The sequence below is a fragment of the Temnothorax nylanderi genome, unplaced genomic scaffold (assembly GCF_030848795.1).
Source record: "Temnothorax nylanderi isolate EJ_2023f unplaced genomic scaffold, tnyl_v1.0 TNYL_tig0099_pilon, whole genome shotgun sequence".
Classification (NCBI taxonomy): Eukaryota; Metazoa; Arthropoda; class Insecta; order Hymenoptera; family Formicidae; genus Temnothorax; species Temnothorax nylanderi.
In genome coordinates this window covers 80-20,130 of record NW_027249161.1, presented here as the reverse complement: position 1 = coordinate 20,130, position 20,051 = coordinate 80, and the positions used below count along the sequence as shown (strand labels likewise).

Genomic DNA, 20,051 nt, shown 5'->3' with positions numbered 1-20,051 from the left:
TTTTGTAATGAAATAAAATATTATTTATTAATGAATAAATAGCAGAGAATATTATCTTATTTAGTCAAATTATATCTTTCTATTTCATTCTACTGTGGAAAATTTCTTCATATGTATGTTACTACGAGCAGTTACGCTTTCTGCATTAGTTTATGAAACTATTGTAGAGAGTAAATTACCATCATAAAGGATATTACCGTGCTCATGAACTACAACAAATAATTAATTCAATGAAGCTGATAACGTGTTGATAGAAGGACGTCATCTCCATTCTCCATTTGCACTGTCTTACCGAGGTAAAGGTTTCCATTACTATAACGTGTAGACCGGCAATACTCGGTACAACACTTTTTGAAGAGATTTGCATTATAAATAAGAAGAATTTCTGCACCGACACAGGTGTTTTATACCATAGCGACATGTATCTAAAAAATTTCATTTTATTCGGTGATAAAAAAAATATATATATATACATGTAGGGGAGACCGGGGCTAAACAGTCCGTTTTTTTTCGGTGCCGATTTTTAACAACAAAATAAATAATTGTAGTTAAATGTGGTATACCACTGTAAAGAGTGAACCTTTAGCTACAAAATTTATATAGGAAATTTTTGTCTACGTCGCTTTGTTTAACCGGTATAGAGCAAAAACGACAACGGTGGAAAAATTGATATTTTAAAAATGCCGGGGTATAACAGTCTGCACTGCATTTTCAATACATATACGTACATCTAATCCTAAAAAATAATAGGATACATGCAATAATTGTTTTTTAAGAGAAAAATATAAAAATTTATTTAAAATTTTTATGCGAAACATTATTAAAAAATAGTTACGAGGGTTCCTCTTTCCGCAGAAGTCACTCGCCCGACTTGTTTCACTCCTCGACGTCCGATGACTCTATTCGGTGTCTGAACGGTTGTAATTCCCGTCTCATCCATATTCCATATGCAGTGAGGCCCGAGAATGCCTTGGAAATGCACCCGGACTGCTTACTGACCGATTAGCCCCAAACACAAGTTTCAGGTTTGATCGCCCACGAAATATTAGACATCAACGATAATGAAAAAACTACACTGGATTCGTGTTCAGCATGCATTACTCTTTATAATCACGTACCTCGAGATTTGGAGAGCAAATATTATTGCAGATATTACAAAATTTCCACGCGCAGAAAATGTAACTTTCACCTTTCGAAAACACGTTTGCTTTCGTAAAAATCATAACACGGCAGGTAACCTGCCGAAACTCCGTTGGTCACATGGGTACTATAAGCAGCGTTTACAATGTTAATAGCGAGTTCGCACAATATACAGGTTCCGAGATATTTGATTAGACGTATTTACCCCGTAGACGTTTTAGCCCCGGTCTCCCCTATATAATATGTATATACATATATATATGAAATATGTCTTTTAACTACTATTTTTATCTGGAATAATAAAGTTGTGAACAAAACAACAAATTAACAAGAAAAAAAGCAGTAAATTTATGTCTATGTTTTATTCGATTATGTTGCAGTGATTACGCCAGCTTAATAAACATTTAAAAACTTTATGGACAAGTAATTAAGGAGGGATTTTCTTTTTTTTTTCGCTAAATTTATCGCTTCTTTTTAATTTTCTGGTGAAGAAACTATACAACGGATTAATGCGAAATTTGGCATGTGGATTTATTTATCTCTTATCTATTTGCCGTACGGCGTACGAAGCGAAAAAAAAAATTGAGGATCCGGTGATGTTTTGAACTCAAAATATCGATTGATCCAAAAAAATAGATCGATCTTTTTGTTATAAACAAAAAAATATTCAACGTATTGCTTTTTTTTCGTCAAATGTTAGCTACATGTGTGTAAAGTAAAAAGTTCTTGGGTTTTTGTTGCAGGATTAATGGGAAGACTCAAATCGTGCACACCGTCAACTGGGGACCATCGCGCGTCGAGGGGGGTGGGAGGCGTATTTTTGGGAGGAAATGATTTTTAATTTTTTTGTGAATAGATAAGAGATAAATAAATCCACATGCCAAATTTCGCATTGATCCGTTGTATAGTTTCTTCACCAGAAAATTAGAAAAAAGCGATAAATTTAGCGAAAAAAAAAAGAAAATCCCCCCTTAAATATCTAAAATTGTTAATTTTCAGTTGTTCATATATGCAATTTATTCGATAGATGTAAATAACTTTATGTAAATAATTTTGATTTCTTTTTCACAAGAAGTTAAACAAAAATCGCAATATAGATATTAGTTATTATCGTCCTACATATAACAATTCTATAAGAATGAGTATAGACTTTATACATTTGTTGTGCATAGTTTTGTACGAGAAGTGTACGGATTATTACTCACATGGCGTTAAATAACTCGTCAGCATGGTTTACGAACTGTTGTCCAAAAAAAGTAATTCCGAAGAGATAAATCTCATGTCCCGTTATATAAAACATTGCTATTATAAAGTCCATCAAATTATCCATGCTTGTTATCGCGTGAAACAACTATTAATAACAAAATGATTTAAGTAATCTTCATTATATCTATATGTACAATTATTTGAAAAACTATACAGGGTAATTCAGAAATACTTGTACAAACTTTTGAGGGTGAGTTCTCCACACATAAACAAGAAAAAATGTCATGTACTTATATATGTCCGGAAATGCCTGGTTTATGAGTTATAATTGAAGTATTTCTGAACCACCCTGTATGTGTATCATAGTGCATTAGAAACAGTTTTAACTTATGTGATATTGATTATGTAAAAAGTATAAAATAAATAGAGTAGAGTGGGGTAAGAGTGCGCGGCGGATAAAAGTGCGTAGTGCAGGTATTACTTGTTTTCCTGTAAGTTAGGTTGGTAACACTAAGTTAATTTATAAGGTGTCATGACTGAGTGGCGCCATATGTAATGACAGCCGATTCAATTGAACAGCATTGAAACTATGAGGTAAGTTTTATTTTTTATCTTTCTCTGATGTAATATTTTAATTTTTTCCAAACTGTATTTCATAAGTATAGAAATAAACTTCAGTAAATCAGCGACAAGACATTTTGATTAACTGGTTTCTGGCGTGTGTCATGCTATAGTAGACATTTCAAATTGTTATCCGTAGACATTAACGCTTACCAGTAATTTAAAAAGTGTCTCGTGGGGCGAAAGTGCGCATATCATGGTGGGGCAAAAGTTCGCACTTGATATCCGAAGTTAACTCTAAGGCCCAGTTCCACAAACGTCAGTTAACTTTTAATCTTAGGTTAACTCATTCTTCGTCTCTTTCTAAGGGGCATGAGACACTTTTTAAATTGCCGGTAAGCGTTACTATATACGGATAACAATTTGAAATGTCTAATATAGCATGGATGACACACGCCAGAAACGAGTTAATCAAAATGTCTTATCAATGATTAACTTAAGTTTATTTCTACTTATGAAATACAGTTTGGAAGAAATAAAAATATTATATCAGAAAGCTGAAAAATGAAACTTACCTCATATAGCGTTTTCGATTTGTTGACTCAACCCGACTCGAGTCAGATTAAAAGTTCGGAAGAATGATAATGAAATATGATAATATGCCGCCATAATGCTAAGAATATGTGATGGAAGTTAAGAAATGTTTTCTACCATGATAGTTTAGAGTCATTGAGTTTCAAACTGAACTTTCTATCTGACCCGAGTCGTGTCGAGTCAACAAATCGAAAATACTAATAGCTTCAACGCTGTTCAGTCGAATCGGCTGTCATACGGCGCCACTCAGTCATGACAGTTTACGAATTAACTCAGTATTGTCAACCTGATTTACACGAAACAGTATATTGTGCACCAAGGAGAGAAAGTAGCGTTTTTCAGACGAGTGTGAAGGCTCGGGCGGCAAATCACACGAGTCTGAAAAACCTTTGGACCCGAGGTGCACACGATATTTTTCACAACACCTTTACGGAAAGTTCGACTTCCATGCTTAGAGAGGGGCGAGAGTGGTCAATTTCACGCCAGGGCTACTTACTTTCCTCCCTAGGGAAGAAAATTGATACTTTCCGGCATAGCGGGCGGAAAGTATCAATTTTCTTCCCTAGGGAGGAAAGTAAGCCCTGGCGTGAAATTGGCCACTTTCGCCCCTCTCTACAGGCATGGAAAGTCGAACTTTCCGTGGAGGTGTTGTGAAAACAAATATACCTGCATTGCGCACTTTTGCCCTACTGCATGCGAACATTTGCCCCACCGGTGGGGCAAAAGTGCGTTTTTGCAATCAGTTCAAGAAAAGTTTATTACATGGAATGTATTCAAAGTATAGACATGAGCCCTAGTGAATTTTGAAAAAGAATGTTTGAAGATTTTACAGTTCAAATTTCAAGACTCTAGCCTAGCTATATCTCAACGGTAGATATATGGGATCAAAAACTAAGTACGTACTTTTGCCCCATTCTACTCTATTGCAAAAAAAGGAGTTACTTACTCGGTATAAATTTATGGCAAAGGAACACATGCCTATCACTATCATAATAAGAAAAGACATTGCAAAATTTGTCATGAACAATTTAAAAAGCCTTGAAAACAATAAATCAAACAATGAAATTTTTTATTATTATACACTTAGTTTTAGATACCTACTTTTGTGCATTTTGATGAAGTTCTACTGTCCTAATTAGTCTTTCAACAATTACATTTCTCTTGTTAGAGCACGCTATTACCTTCTTGTCCACAGAGTGTTGTATTCGATAACTGATGACATTAAGTTCTCGTTTAGCCAACAACACAATTATTCATCTTCTTATATTGTATCATTCTAAGAAAATATTATTAAAACTTTAGCATTCCTTACCTGCAAATTTTGAATAATGCGCAGCAGTGCAAACAAATCAGTAGAACCATCGAACTGATGGATAATAACGAAAGAATACCAATATTAATACTTATAACAGAATACAAGAAAAAATAATAAAACTGTATTCCCTTATTCATGTGGTATTCGTTCAGGAATGATATATAATGTGCACGTGATTCGTTTAATGGTCGGAAAAAATCGAGGATATCCGGTATCAGTTCCATTATTAAAAGTGTAAATACCGTAAATATCATCAGCACTAAATTATATAAGATATGCCATATATTATAATATTTTTTTTCCATTTTAAGCGTAAAATAGTTACAACATACTAAGCGAGATCGAAGAAATTTATAAAATAAGGAATATTTTTTATCGCAAATATAATATAACTGAATGATATATGCTTCTACTATATATGCTATAATATTCTTTATACATGAAGATAATGTTATTACATATACTTATAATTGTAACGGTTTTCCCTTGGCGAGCGTAATGTTCTACTATTTTAATTTCCTGCGGATCTGTCAACATCCGCCGATTATTAATCATTTCTTCTAGCATCTGTTTTAGCTGTATTAAGTGAATTTTAAATTAGGCGGAGTCTCAAATAAGTATAATAAAAATCGTCTTTGTTAATTAAAATTAGAAGACAACTTACTTTCTTAGTGTCAAAGAAAAATATATTAAACTTTACAACATACACCATAGCCGGAAGAGCATCCGACAGAATCCTAATAATGGCATTTACACTACAGTCGGCTATAGCAAATTGTGTGAACTAGAAAAACACATGTCTCAATATCAATCGTGCATTTGAAAATGATTAATTCAACGTTTTATTTATTTTATACAGGATAAACTTTTGATAATATATTTTTTGAGTTCAAACAATTTTTTTCTATGGAATAAAATACAAATAATCTTTGGTAAAATATCGAATAGGAGACCCATCTCCTATGACTTTAACCTTGATATATATATTATAGAGATCCGCCTGAATACCCTTTAGAAGGATTTATAACCGTCGTCGTTCTTTATTAAAAAATTATTAACAAAATAATTTTACTGAATAAAACTGTAACTGTTTGATCATATCATGTACATTTAAGAAGAAATATACATTTTACCGAGGCTTATATTTTTCTTTTCTTACACCCCCTGCACCCTCATCTCAGAAACGCGCATTTTCTTTTTAGCACACATATCATTAACATAAAATGGTTCCACATGGGTTTTCAACTTTCTATGCTATAACCACCGGCCAGTGTGGGGCGGACCTCGCTTCGCGTGGAAAGTTAGAAACCATGTGGAACCGTACAATGATAGACCTCGTTTCGCATTGTAAGCACTGGGTGATGTGGGGTAGACCTCGTTTCTTGGGTGGAAATTGCCAACCCATGTAAAAATTACATTCTATTTATGAAACTTCTTTTGTTAATAACTTTTTTAAAGAACAACGGCTAAAATCTTCTGAAGATTACTCACGAGAGTGAACTCTACAATGTATAATATGTTAAGATTAAGATCATAAAAGGTAAGTCCCCTGTTCGATAAGTATATTTATCTAATCTTTTATTAAATCTGAGATTAGATAATGACTTAAATAATTAGCCATTTAATACTTTTATGTTTTAACATATCGTACGAGCGCGTATCAGATTATCAATCGATTTTTTGCTTATACTAGTTTTGAGGATGTAAGTATTATTGCTTTTTGTATTTTCGTTAATTGTTCCTTTGTTATTTGGATGTTACCAATGTATTATATTTCGATTAAAATAATATCTTATTAATAAGAACTTAATTTTGCATGGAAATAGAAATCATAAAGTATAAATTTGTTGATGAAACAATTTATCAGTTAAGAAATATATTACGGAGAATACTTCTAGTAGGGTGGTAGAGCGAGTTAAATTGAACAAAAAAGTCCTTTATCGTTTTGCGAGTTCCTCAATAATTAACGAGGAATTAATTAATAAAAATCCGCGAATCAGGATGCATCCATGCGATTCGGCGGCAAAAGACAGCCCAGCGTTACATATTATTGGCAGTTGCCAGACGCATGCTCCTCCCGATGCCTCACTGCGCGCATAGTAACCCCAATCAGCGCGTGACGGAGCTGTCTTTTCTTCGCTACGTGCTTTCATTCGTTATTGAATCGCGTAAATGCATGCTTATTCGTAGATTTTTATTAATTACTTTCAATAATAAATTTCTTATTAATTATTGAAAAAATCGCAAAACGGTAGAGAACTTTTCTATTCAGTTTAAATTGCTTTATTTACTCACAAAAAGTGGCACAGACACCCTGTATATATACAAAGTGTTTCGAAACAACATCGTGTAAGAGTTAATAAAGGGTGACAAATCAAACATTTTTCAAGATAGCAATTCATATCCGGAAGTGTTACGACGTTTATTAAGCTGGCACAGCCATTTCAGTACAATCGAATGAGACTTATATAAAAATTATTCCTGACTAGCTGGTTACCCGGGCTTCGCCCGGAAGTCGTTTTTCTTCAAACGACTTCATTTGTGTTTCAATATCCTTAATAACAAAAATGCCTTTATCAGGCAATGGCTTATCAGGCAATTGCAAAGAATTCTTTATATTTATTTGCAAAGAATCCTTTATATCCTCGAAAAATTAGTTAAATTTTTGAACCGGTTTAAAAAAAAATAAATTATTATCGAAAAATAATACACATCGTGGCAATTAAACCCATCCTCGAAAAATTAATAAAATTTTTAAACCGGTTTTAACTAAATCGATAAATCGGTAGATTAATGTAAAAGCATTCCCCGGAAAATTCTACCCGTTTCATATATAATTATTTAAGATTCGGTCAATTATTTTCCGAAAAATTAAAAAAATTAGAAAAATCGGTTTCCAGAAAATCGCCACATGATGGCACTCCCCGGAAAATTCTACCCCTGTTTTAGATACAATTCTTTAAGATTCGGTCAATTATTTCCCGAAAAATTGAAAAAATTTTGGATACCGGTTCCCAAAAAGATCGGTAACGAAAAACTATACAGTTTATAGCACTCCCCGGGAAATTCTACCCCTGTTTTATATACAATTCTTTAAGATTCAGTCAATTATTTCCCGAAAAATTGGAAGAATTTCGGATACCGGTACCAAAAAAGATCGGTAACGAAAAACTATACATTCTATAACACTCCCCGGAAAATTCTACCCCTATTTTATATACTTTTGGTAAAAATTCGGTCGAATAGTTTAAGAGTGTATAAAGAACAGACATACAGACATACAGACATTCTATTTTATATATAGATAGATTTTTTTCAGCCGATTCGCTAAAAACAATGGCTGTGCTAACTTAAGACTAAAGTTAAGACAGCCATAAAGAAAAAAGCAGGAAACTAAAAAACAAATACGTATTTTTGTAGTTCTATTTAATTGCTTATTAACAAATTATAACATTAACCCATACTCGTTGTCGTGTTGTTTCAAAGAAAAAAAATATATTATATAGATATATATTTCGAAACTTCTTCTTTCTCTTATACATATGTATATAAGAGAAAGAAAAAAGAAAAATTTTTTCCATATAAATGTATAATTTTTTTAGCGTAACTCTTTCCTCAAAATAATTTTTAAAGTACCGACATATGTTCCGAAACAGTTAACAAAAGTTACTCCATTCTAGTATCCTTATTAAACTTATTAGATAATTACAAAAAATATAGAATTACCTGGGCAATCACATTAGAAATGAGTATCATATAGAAGCACGTTGCACGAAAACGCTCAAACTTGGTTTTTTTATAAGGCCACAAACCAAGAAACTTCAAAAGGTTTTGATTAAGTTTATGATAGTGATCGTCGAATATATACATTCTCTTGCAATGGTCGAGACACGAATAGGAGGCGGATCTGCAAGAGCAGATTTCAGAGAGCGGATTTCAAAGAGCGGATTTCACTTCGCGCACTTTTTCCTCCGTAATGATTTATTTAATATACCGGCCAATTTCTTCTTGGATTTTTCGCGACGCGTGATAGACAGCGGCAGATACAACATCGAGGAGTGAGTGACAGTTGTAGGAATTTAAGTATTGTCCGTGTCTGTATGATGGAAGAAAAAAAGAAAATCAAGCTTTTCTATTGGCTATCGCTGATATAGCGAGATATGAACAAAGCGAAGGAAACATGAGTCATGTAAATGTTCGGTATAAAAAAAAAATCTTTTTAGAAATTTTTCATAAGCAAATTAGCTCCCATTCCGTTCTGAGTTGGCGCAAGCGCATTCGCGTAGCGTTGCCGCCGCAACGCTTTGAAGAAATTCATTCCCGCATCAGCCGTTCAACACAGAACTCTCTTTTTTCTCCATAAAAGAACATCAACGACGATATACTACATCTTTTGTTAAACTACGATAAATTAGTCGAGGTTCGAATTTTTACGAATGTAAATGTGAGTTAAATAATTGCGAGAAGAAACGAAATTGGAAACATACGGGTGCGTATAAAAATAATTTGTGACATACACATTGAATCGAGACGTTTTTTTAAATAATCATATTTTTATTAAACTTTTTGATACAAAGAAGGAATCAGTTATGGTCTTGACTAGACTGTATTCTTCTCATGACTTGTAAGTGCTATCTTCATACGTCTAATTTACATTTATTCTATTATTTCAAATTATTTTCGCTACTTTTTTATCCACAAAGCTTTAATGCTATACTGAACTCACTTAACGATATATTTTTTATTTTCTGGATTTACTTCATTCAGGTAGGAGAGAATTTTCTCAATGCAAGATGAAAAGAAGACAATTAAAATGCTATTAATAATTAAATCAATTCTATTTATTTTTAATGATTGTAATAATCAAAATAAGAGATTATGTATCTGAATATTTGCGTCAGTGTTAGAGTTTTTGTTACAAATATATTCACATATTACATATATTCTATCATTAATCTTTTTTATCATCATGTAGAATAAAACATCCGCTGCTCGTGGTACTTGGCGCGTTTAATACTTGACGCGAGATACTGCCATGTCTCTTGATATCGTAAAATAAGATAACGATCTGCTTATAAATTTCAATAATTAGTGTTTCTTTATGTGCAAATTTTTATTTTGCATCTTTTATCAGCTACATATTATTTATAACCAGCAAAGTCACTCGTGTTGTCTACTTTTTGTTACAGTAGAGTATAAATTACCATGAAATAAGACATTGACAAGTTTACGAGCTGTAAAACATATTTGTTAAATGCTTTCCGTTAATAAAAATCTGTGATTCTTCCATATATACCATATGTTACCTCTCTCTACCTTAGAAAAACCTTCGACTGAAGCGGAAAGTAAGTAACCAATATTCAAAACATATGGCGTTGTAGTACTTTGCATTATAAATAATAGTAATTTCTGCATCTTTATTGGAGCTTTATACCATTTTACATTATATCTGTTAATAAAACATTATTTTACATATTCTAAGCTTTTCTTGAAACTTAATCTAATTTTAGGAAGTTTAATTTCTGGTTGACAATAACGAGAATAATTATGTAATCGCGATAAATACTCACGCAGTATTAAAAATTTCGTTATTATAATCCGTAAGTTTTTGCCCATAGTAATTAGCGATAAACATGATTAAAAAATGAAAACCGACGAATAATGTTGATGCAAGTAACTCGTACATATTTCGCGAAGTTATTGCTCTGAGCAGCTAAAATACAAAAATCGTCTATACATATAAAAATTCATAGCTTGATTATTTGTTGAAAAGAAAGATTTAGAAAAAATAACTTACTCGTAATAAGTTCAAACTTGTAGATGCAACGACGATTATAATTAGTAAGACAAAATATGGCACAAAACTGTTTACCATAAATTCACTGCATCTTTAATAATAAAAGACAAAGATGAAATATATTGCATATCAAATGCATCTGCGTATAGTATTAAATGAGAAATCGATATAAATATTTCGATTTTTGCAAAAGATGTATTATATATATACATATAGAGATACCGACTCGAGGGCTCTCCGGTGTATATCCACTGCGGTGATTATGCCTTGATGAGCTACACAATCTTTTTGTGCAGAATTATGCGATACATATTTGTCTATTGAATGTTCAATCCGATAGCTGCAAATATATTTAATCGCTTCTTTATTCGTTTGATATAATAATATTTACACATATTATATATTTTAAATAATTTTGATTTTCATATAAATTTTTTTACGTATATTATTTGGACTCCAAAGTTAGTATGCAAAATGTTATTACTTTATTTTTCACATTAATTTCGATTACTTCATTATTTCAATTATAAACATAAATCATTATTCAAGTATTGAACTTTAAGTCTCACCTGGCGATTCTTAATAATCCGCAAATATTTTCGATGTATATTATTTCTAACAAACCTGTGGCCATAATGACAGAGACACCGAAAAGCAAGGAAATTATCCAGTGGCAAAAAATTGGATAAAAGTACGTTGTTTTGTCGATAAAATATTCTGTCGAAGCATGGAGCTCTTGCGGACGCGTTTGATTTATCGGAAATATTAGATCAAGAATAGTCGGTAACAGTTCAGTGATTGCATACAGAATCATACTTATGATGACACTCACTGGAATTACACACATCAATACATACATATATGTAAAATTCTTTGTACTGAGTATAATACTCAATAGTTGTTGTTAATGTGTGTAAAATATAGTTTATTGCGCAAATTATTAAGCAGGTTTTAGACATAAACGAAACGAATAGGTAATGAGGACGATGATGAGTAATTAGCTGTGACTATAAAAATTCAGAAATAAACACGAGCTTTCAAAATCGTGTTTTAGGCAAAATGATTAATACACTGAGAAAAAAATTGGTTGTACGGACTCTATTTGTATATTATAGTTGTTGATCCAATGGTTGATTCAACAATTATTAAGTTGCACTAAAAAAGGTATAATTCATGCCAACCATCAATATTTTTAAATCAAGAATTAATTAATTCACCTAATGTTTAGTTAAAACTAATGTTTGGTTAAACATATCGGACTAAATATTTTAGTTGGAAACACATTTTGCGTTTTTCAACAAATTCTTTTTCTCAGTGTAGTAACTATTAATAGTTATAATTATATACTAAGAAAATTTTTATGGACATTCTTGTATACACTGTTGGAAAATTTTTGTAGGTTTGTTAAAAAAGGTCCTTGTTAAAACTTTGTGTAAAATAATCAACACATACATGTGTAGATTTAACATATGCCTGCTATGTTAATTGAGCTTAACAAATTTAAAATGTAAAATTATCAAAATAATTTAAAGAATATGTTAAAGTAACACAATTTGAACGTATTTATTAAATGTGTTAAAATTTATAGAAAAAGAATGTTGATTTTACTCTATAACAGAAGTGGGGAATAAAAATTTACAGAAAAAGAGTGTTGATTTTATCTTACAATCTTAACTTTAACATAAAACTTATGTTAAATGTACACATGATTAACCTCAAATTTTGTGTTAAATTAACACAAAAATTTGAGTGGACCGTTTTGGACATGCGATTTATGTTATATTTAACACAAATTTTCCAACAGTGTATGGACAAAATCTGTATAACATGTTGTCGTTTCTTTATAACTCTCATACATGATGCGAGTTTCGTCATTAGTTCACCAAAAGATGAATGTTGCCGCATTATGTCGCGTTCCGTTTCATCTTTCAAAAGACTCCAATTATCACGTATATCTTTCCAAATTCGCTTCACCTATGATTGGATTATTTCAGATGACTTTCTGACTATTGAGCGAAAAGAAATGATGGGATACAGTGGCTAACTTACAGCGTTGCGATTTACACAAAATGCGCAGTACTGTACGATATATGAGAAACCCGGTACGGCGTACGAGAGTACCATAATACAGAGATCCAGGGTGAATTGTAATGTGAGAAACGATGTTAACTGAAAGTGATGAGGACATCAGAAATGGTATGCCTTAGTTGTACACTCTTTTCAAATATATATATCTATTATACTAACGTGTTTAGTTTTAATGTTCTCATAATAGATTTGTGTTATTAGAGTCATTTTTAATTAGATTTTTACAAAGTTAGTCGAAACTTACGAAAGCATATAAAAACAAATTGTGCAGAACTAAATAATACGTTAATGTACATTATTTAGAAAGAATATATTTTTACCTGAAAAAACACGAAAGACCCCATTATACCAAAATGGAAGATATGATTAATTATCGTAAATTTCGAGCGTTGATATGGCCATAGACCGACCGCCGATAGAAGTATTTGATTTAATCTGTAATAATGATTTTCGGCGAAATCTGTCTTCTCGCGATTCAACAACATGTTAAAAACAATATTGAGGCACCGTATGCGTTTTTTCCGGTAGAATGATATAACCGTTTCCACCCTCACCGGATATTATTATGAAATATTGTCATCGGCGTTCACGGTATCGCGCCAAGGTGGGGGCCGCCCATCGATCGCTTGCGTTTTTACGGCGCCGAAGAGGACGACAGAAAGTTGAATTATCGAAATTGCACGTTATATTCGTCAGATGTAGCCTTTGCCAAGGCAAGGGTGAAATAATATCCCCTTCTTTTTTCTCACGTTGGCGCAGGCGCATTTTGGGCTTTCAGAAGGTTTCTCACGCGACACCCTCACAGTCACATTCGAGACGTCGCGAACATCGTGCTACCGAATCAAGAGACACGGTAGTGTCTTGCGCCAAGTACGCGCGGAGCGAGACCGCACCGTGACTCTTTTACGCGAACGCACGAGTTGCGAATACCCGAGATTTTGAGATTGCTCTGTTATGCGAGTGTTTTCCATGTCGTGCCATATAGAAATTCATATAGTTTTATTTAGTTATTAAAATACTAATGTGCAAGAAATGTGCGGTCTCATTGAGTGTATATGTGAGTAAAATTTATAAAACTACATATATAAAAAAAGTAATAAATCCAAAAAAGAGGATATAGCGCGGGAATATTAAAGGTTCCTTTCTTTCTTAGTAAATATTCACTTGAAAAGATTATACTTATTCGATTTTATATAGATTTTAATTACTATGATATGTCTCTCGATATTCACGCGAGAAAGAAAATAGACTGAAATTAACCAAACACGCAATGCCACATAATAATTTTCAAGGGGGAATAAAATTCGTGAGATACGTTCTAAGTTAGCATGAAACAAGCAACATTAGATGTTACTATTCAAGTTTGAACTACCGTATGTGCTATATGCCATTCTATTTTATTAATATTTCGGTTAGTGTGAAAAAGGAATTATTAAATTATGGATCAACAAATGCAATCTTAGAATAGAGATATTCTAGTGAGTAAAAGAAAATAGTGTAATAATTATATTTTTTAAGACGATTAGAAAATGCATTGCAATTTGAAAGATTATAGACGAATAAACAAATATTTTACAAATAAACAATGTTAATCACCCCTTAATTAATGCGCAATATAATATTGCATGCATTATTATATCTATTTTTACATTTCTGATTGATATGAGTAGTATATCAGAAAAATTAATTTAATATGTTACTTGTAAAACAGGATAATATCGATAAAAAGCACTTCCAGATATAGAGAAGAAATAGGAAAAAAAGAAGTATCAAAATTATGGGATTTGTTATGTAGTTATGTGTATAATTTTTAAAATATTAAGTAAAAAAACGATATGTTTTGTAATGAAATAAAATATTATTTATTAATGAATAAATAGCAGAGAATATTATCTTATTTAGTCAAATTATATCTTTCTATTTCATTCTACTGTGGAAAATTTCTCCATATGTATGTTACTACGAGCAGTTACGCTTTCTGCATTAGTTTATGAAACTATTGTAGAGAGTAAATTACCATCATAAAGGATATTGCCGTGCTCATGATCTACAACAAATAATCCAATGAAGCTGATAACGTGTTGATAGAAGGACGTCATCGCATTCTCCATTTGCACTGTCTTACCGAGGTAAAGGTCTCCATTACCAAAACGAGTAGACCGGCAATATTCGGTACAACACTTTTCGAACAGATTTGCATTATAAATAAGAAGAATTTCTGCACCGACACAGGTGTTTTATACCACAGCGACATGTATCTAAAAAATTTCATTTTATTCGGTGATAAAAAAAAATATATACATATATATAATATGTATATATACATATACATATATGAAATATGTCTCTTAACTACTATTTTTATCTGGAATAATAAAGTTGTGAACGAAACAACAAATTAACAAGAAGAAGAAAAAGCAGTATATGTCTATGTTTTATTCGATTATGTTGCAGTGATTACGCCAGCTTAATAAACATTTAAAAACTTTATGGACAAGTAATTAAATATCTAAAATTGTTAATTTTCAGTTGTTTATATATGCAATTTATTCGATAGATGTAAATAATTTTATGTAAATAATTTTGATTTCTTTTTCACGAGAAGTTAAACAAAAATCGCAATATAGATATTAGTTATTATCGTCCTACATATAACAATTCTATAAGAATGAGTATAGACTTTTTATACATTTGTTGTGCATAGTTTTGTACGCAAAGTGTACGGATTATTACTCACATAGCGTTAAATAACTCGTCAGCATGATTTACGAACTGTTGTCCTATAAAAGTAGCTCCGAAGAGATAAAGCTCATGTCCCATTATATAACTCATTGCTATTATAAAGTCTATCAAATTATCCATGCTTGTTATCGCGTGAAACAACTATTAATAACAAAATGATTTAAGTAATCTTCATTATATCTATATGTGCAATTATTTGAAAAACTATACAGGGTAATTCAGAAATACTTGTACAAACTTTTGAGGGTGAGTTCTCCACACATAAACAAGAAAAAATGTCATGTACACATATGTCCGGAAATGCCTGGTTTATGAGTTATAATTGAAGTATTTCTGAATCACCCTGTATGTGTATCATAGTGCATTAGAAACAGTTTTAACTTATGTGATATTGATTATGTAAAAAGTATAAAATACATAGAGTAGAGTGGGGTAAGAGTGCGCGGCGGATAAAAGTGCGCAGTGCAGGTATTACTTGTTTTCCTGTAAGTTAGGTTGGTAACACTAAGTTAATTTATAAGGTGTCATGACTGAGTGGCGCCGTATGACAGCCGATTCGACTGAACAGCGTTGAAACTATTAGTATTTTCGATTTGTTGACTCGACCCGACTCGGGTCAGATCGAAAGTTCAGTTTGAAACTCGATGACTCTAAACTATCATGGTAGAAAGCATTTCTTAACTTCCATCACATATTCTTAGCATTATGGCGGCGTATTATCATATTTCATTATCATTTTTCCGAACTTGTAATCTGAGTTGTATTCGAGTCGGGTTGAGTCAACAAATCAAAAACGCATGAGGTATGTTTCATTTTTCAGTTTTCTGATATAATATTTTTATTTCTTCCGAACTGTATTTCATAAGTAGAAATAAACTTAAGTTAATCATTGATAAGACATTTTGATCAACTCGTTTCTGGCGTGTGTCATCCATGCTATATTACACGCAGAAAATTTTTCTCGAAGATACAAGTATACACGAACAAAGTAAATACCATACTAATAATCTTGCACGGCTAGGATATAATCATAATATGCAAAAGATTTCAAGAAAGTACACTGCAAAAAATATTTGTGTAAAATCACATGATTATGCTGGGTTTTTTTTCGACCCAGCATAATCATGCAATATATTACACTTACATGGAAAATTGCAGATTATATGTAATTTCATATGAAATATGGAATCCACTAAACATATAATGAAAAGCTTCGGACATGCTCGGAGGAACATAGATTCTGATTGGCTACAATAATCACACAATAAATGTAAAATTACATTTCTTCCTGTAATTTTGCATGAAACTGGATTTTTTTCCGTTCATTGTTGTGAAAATACCGCTAAATTTAAAACTACAAGTGATTTTTACATAAAAATAGTAATTTTACCTATATTTTACCATTAATATGTATTTTCACTTTAATATACCTGGAAAAAAAGAAATTACAGTAATAATTGGATAATTTTACAGTTTCAAACATGTAATTTTTCATGTAAAATTACATGAATTTTTTCAGTGTATATAGGAAATTTAGAGAGTAAAAAATAAAACTATACGCAGAAGTAAATATTTCCATCAAGTACGGGACTTTTTCGAGAGCGCGTTTTACTATATGTAGAACGCACGTACAGAAAATCCGTTTGTTAATTTAAAGACGGATGATTCAATTATATCTTATCCGATTATAATATATTTTATCCCGAATATGGCTGATGGACAAAGAACGAGACGAGACGTCTGTTGCAGTCATGGCAAAAACACAAGTTGCTGTTATAGGCTGTTATAGGCTGATTTACACGAAACAGTATATTGTGCACCAAGGGGAGAAAGTAGCGTTTTTCAGACGAGTGTGAAGTTTGCCGCCCTCGCCTTCGGCTCGGGCGGCAAATCACACGAGTCTGAAAAAGCTTTCGACCCGAGATGCACACGATATTTTTCACAACACCTTTACGGAAAGTTCGACTTCCATGCTTAGAGAGGGGCGAGAGTGGCCAATTTCACGCCAGGGCTACTTACTTTCCTTCCTAGGGAAGAAAATTGATACTTTCCGGCATAGCGGGCGGAAAGTATCAATTTTCTTCCCTAGGGAGGAAAGTAAGCCCTGGCGTGGAATTGGCCACTTTCGCCCCTCTCTACAGGCATGGAAAGTCGAACTTTCCGTGGAAGTGTTGTGAAAACAAATATACCTGCATTGCGTACTTTTGCCCTACTGCATGCGAACATTTGCCCCACCGGTGGGGCAAAAGTGCGTTTTTGCAATCAGTTCAAGAAAAGTTTATTACATGGAATGTATTCAAAATATAGACATGAGCCCTAGTGAATTTTGAAAAAGAATGTTTGAAGATTTTACAGTTCAAATTTCAAGACTCTAGCTATATCTCAATGGTAGATATATGGGATCAAAAACTAAGTATACGTACTTTCGACCCACTCTACTCTAGTGCAAAAAAAAGGAGTTACTTACTCGGTATAAATTTACGGCAAAGGAACACATGCCTATCACTAGCACAATAAGAAAAGATATTGCAAGATTTGTCATCAAAAATTTAAAAAGCCTTGAAAACAATAAATCAAACAATGAAATTTTTTATTATTATACACTTAGTTTTAGATACCTACTTTTGTGCATTTTGATGAAGTTCTACTGTTCTAATTAGTCTTTCAACAATTACATTTCTCTTGTTAGAGCACGCTATTACCTTCTTGTCCACAGAGTGTTGTATTCGATAACTGATGACATTAAGTTCTCGTTTAGCCAACAACACAAGTATTCATCTTCTTATATTGTATCATTCTAAGAAAATATTATTAAAACTTTAGCATTCCTTACCTGCAAACTTTGAATAATGCGCAGCAGTGCAAAGAAATCAGTAGAAGCATCGAACTGATGGATAATACCGAAAGAACACCAATATTAATACTTATAACAGAATACAAGAGACAATAATAAAACTGTATTCCCTTATTCATGTGGTATTCGTTCAGGAATGATATATAATGTGCACGTGATTCGTTTAATGGTCGGAAAAAATCGAGGATATCCGGTATCAGTGCCATTATTAAAAATGCAAATACCGAAAATATCGTCAGCACTAAATTATATAAGATATGCCATATATTATAATATTTTTTTCCATTTTAAGCGTAAAATAGTTATTTTTTCCATTTTAAGCGTAAAATAGTTACAACATACTAAGCGAGATCGAAGAAGATTATAAATTAAGGAATATTTTATATCGCAAATATAATATAACTGAATGATATATGCTTCTACTATGCTATAATATTCTTTATACATGAAGATAACGTTATTACATATACTCATAATTGTAGCTATTTTCCCTTGGCGAGCGTAATGTTCTACTATTTTAATTTCCTGCGGATCTGTCAACATCCGCCGATTATTAATAATTTCTTCTAGCATCTGTTTTAGCTGTATTAAGTGAATTTTAAATTAGGCGGAGTCTCAAAGAAGTATAAAAATCCTCTTTGTTAATTAAAATTAGAAGACAACTTACTTTCTTAGTGTCGAAGAAAAATATATTGAACTTTACAACACACAACATAGCCGGAAGAGCTTCCGACAGAATCCTAATAATGACATTTACACTACAGTCGGCTATAGCAAATTGTGTAAACTAGAAAAACACATGTCTCAATATCAATCGTGCATTTAAAAATGATTAATTCAACGTTTTATTTATTTTATACAGGATAAACTTTCGATAATATATTTTTTGAGTTTAAACAATTTTTTTCTATGGAATAAAATACAAATAATTTTTGGTAAAATATCGAATAGGAGACCCATCTCCTATGACTTTAACCTTGACATATATTATAGAGATCCGCCTGAATACCCTTCAGAAGGATTTAACCGTCGTCGTTCTTTATTAAAAAGTTATTAACAAAATAATTTTACTGAATAAAACTGTAACTGTTTGATCATATCATGTACATTTAAGAAGAAATATATTGTACATTTTACCGAGGCTTATATTTTTCTTTTCTTACACCCCCTGCACCCTCATCTCAGAAACGCGCATTTTCTTTTTAGCACACATATCATTAACATAAAATGGTTCCACATGGGTTTTCAACTTTCTATGCTACAACCACCGGCCAGTGTGGCTCGTTTCGCATTGTAAGCATTGGGTGGTGTGGGGTAGACCTCGTTTCTTGGGTGGAAATTGCAAACCCATGTAAAAATTACATTCTATTTATGAAACTTCTTTTGTTAATAACTTTTTTAAAGAACAACGGCTAAAATCTTCTAAAGATTACTCACGAGAGTGAACTCTACAATGTATATGTTAAGATTAAGATCATAAAAGGTAAGTCCCCTGTTCGATAAGTATATTTATCTAATCTTTTATTGAATCTGAGATTAGATAATGACTTAAATAATTAGCCATTTAATACTTTTATGTTTTAACATATCGTACGAGCGCGTATCAGATTATCAATCGATTTTTTTGCTTGTACTAGTTTTGAGGATGTAAGTATTATTGCTTTTTGTATTTTCGTTAATTGTTCCTTTGTTATTTGGATGTTACCAATGTATTATATTTCGATTAAAATAATATCTTATTAATAAGAACTTAA

At 32.0% G+C, this 20,051-nt stretch overlaps 2 protein-coding genes, 1 long non-coding RNA gene and 1 pseudogene across 3 annotated transcripts in view; 1 reads left to right on the top strand and 3 right to left on the bottom strand.

Moving 5' to 3' along the window:
* The window catches only part of LOC139775479 (uncharacterized), a 35,032-nt gene extending 22,177 nt beyond the window's left edge, over positions 1 to 12,855 (top strand). The window contains exon 2 of the long non-coding RNA XR_011718834.1: positions 12,608 to 12,855. This is a non-coding gene — a long non-coding RNA (uncharacterized lncRNA). The remainder of the gene's footprint in view (positions 1 to 12,607) is intronic.
* LOC139775475 (uncharacterized) lies at positions 94 to 9,507 on the bottom strand (annotated as a pseudogene).
* Positions 9,636 to 14,467, bottom strand: LOC139775477 (uncharacterized). The gene is made up of 8 exons (XM_071711505.1): positions 13,022 to 14,467; positions 12,663 to 12,782; positions 12,470 to 12,587; positions 11,183 to 11,444; positions 10,840 to 10,953; positions 10,614 to 10,704; positions 10,387 to 10,529; positions 9,636 to 10,265 (listed from the first exon to the last, which is right to left on the bottom strand). The coding sequence occupies exons 1-8, from the start codon at positions 13,184 to 13,186 to the stop codon at positions 10,067 to 10,069; spliced, it is 1,212 nt and encodes a 403-aa protein (XP_071567606.1). The 5' UTR covers positions 13,187 to 14,467; the 3' UTR covers positions 9,636 to 10,066.
* A 199-nt stretch (positions 14,468 to 14,666) lies between these two features.
* On the bottom strand, positions 14,667 to 19,084 carry LOC139775495 (uncharacterized; the record flags this gene model as incomplete). The annotated part of the gene is made up of 5 exons (XM_071711524.1): positions 14,667 to 14,959; positions 18,066 to 18,176; positions 18,277 to 18,563; positions 18,595 to 18,885; positions 18,965 to 19,084. Coding segments are annotated over 5 exons (972 nt in total), but the record flags the coding sequence as incomplete, so codon positions are not given.
* Between the last annotated feature and the right edge of the window lie 967 nt (positions 19,085 to 20,051).

Excerpts from the sequence above, each read along its gene's own strand:
- LOC139775477 (XM_071711505.1), bottom strand. The coding sequence starts at position 13,186 with ATGTTGTTGAATCGCGAGAAGACAGATTTCGCCGAAAATCATTATTAC. Across the intron at positions 12,588-12,662 it reads TTTGTGTAAATCGCAACGCT|GTGAAGCGAATTTGGAAAGA; the intron begins GTAAGTTAGCCA and ends ATCCAATCATAG. Across the intron at positions 10,266-10,386 it reads AACGAAATTTTTAATACTGC|ATATAATGTAAAATGGTATA; the intron begins GTGAGTATTTAT and ends TTTTATTAACAG.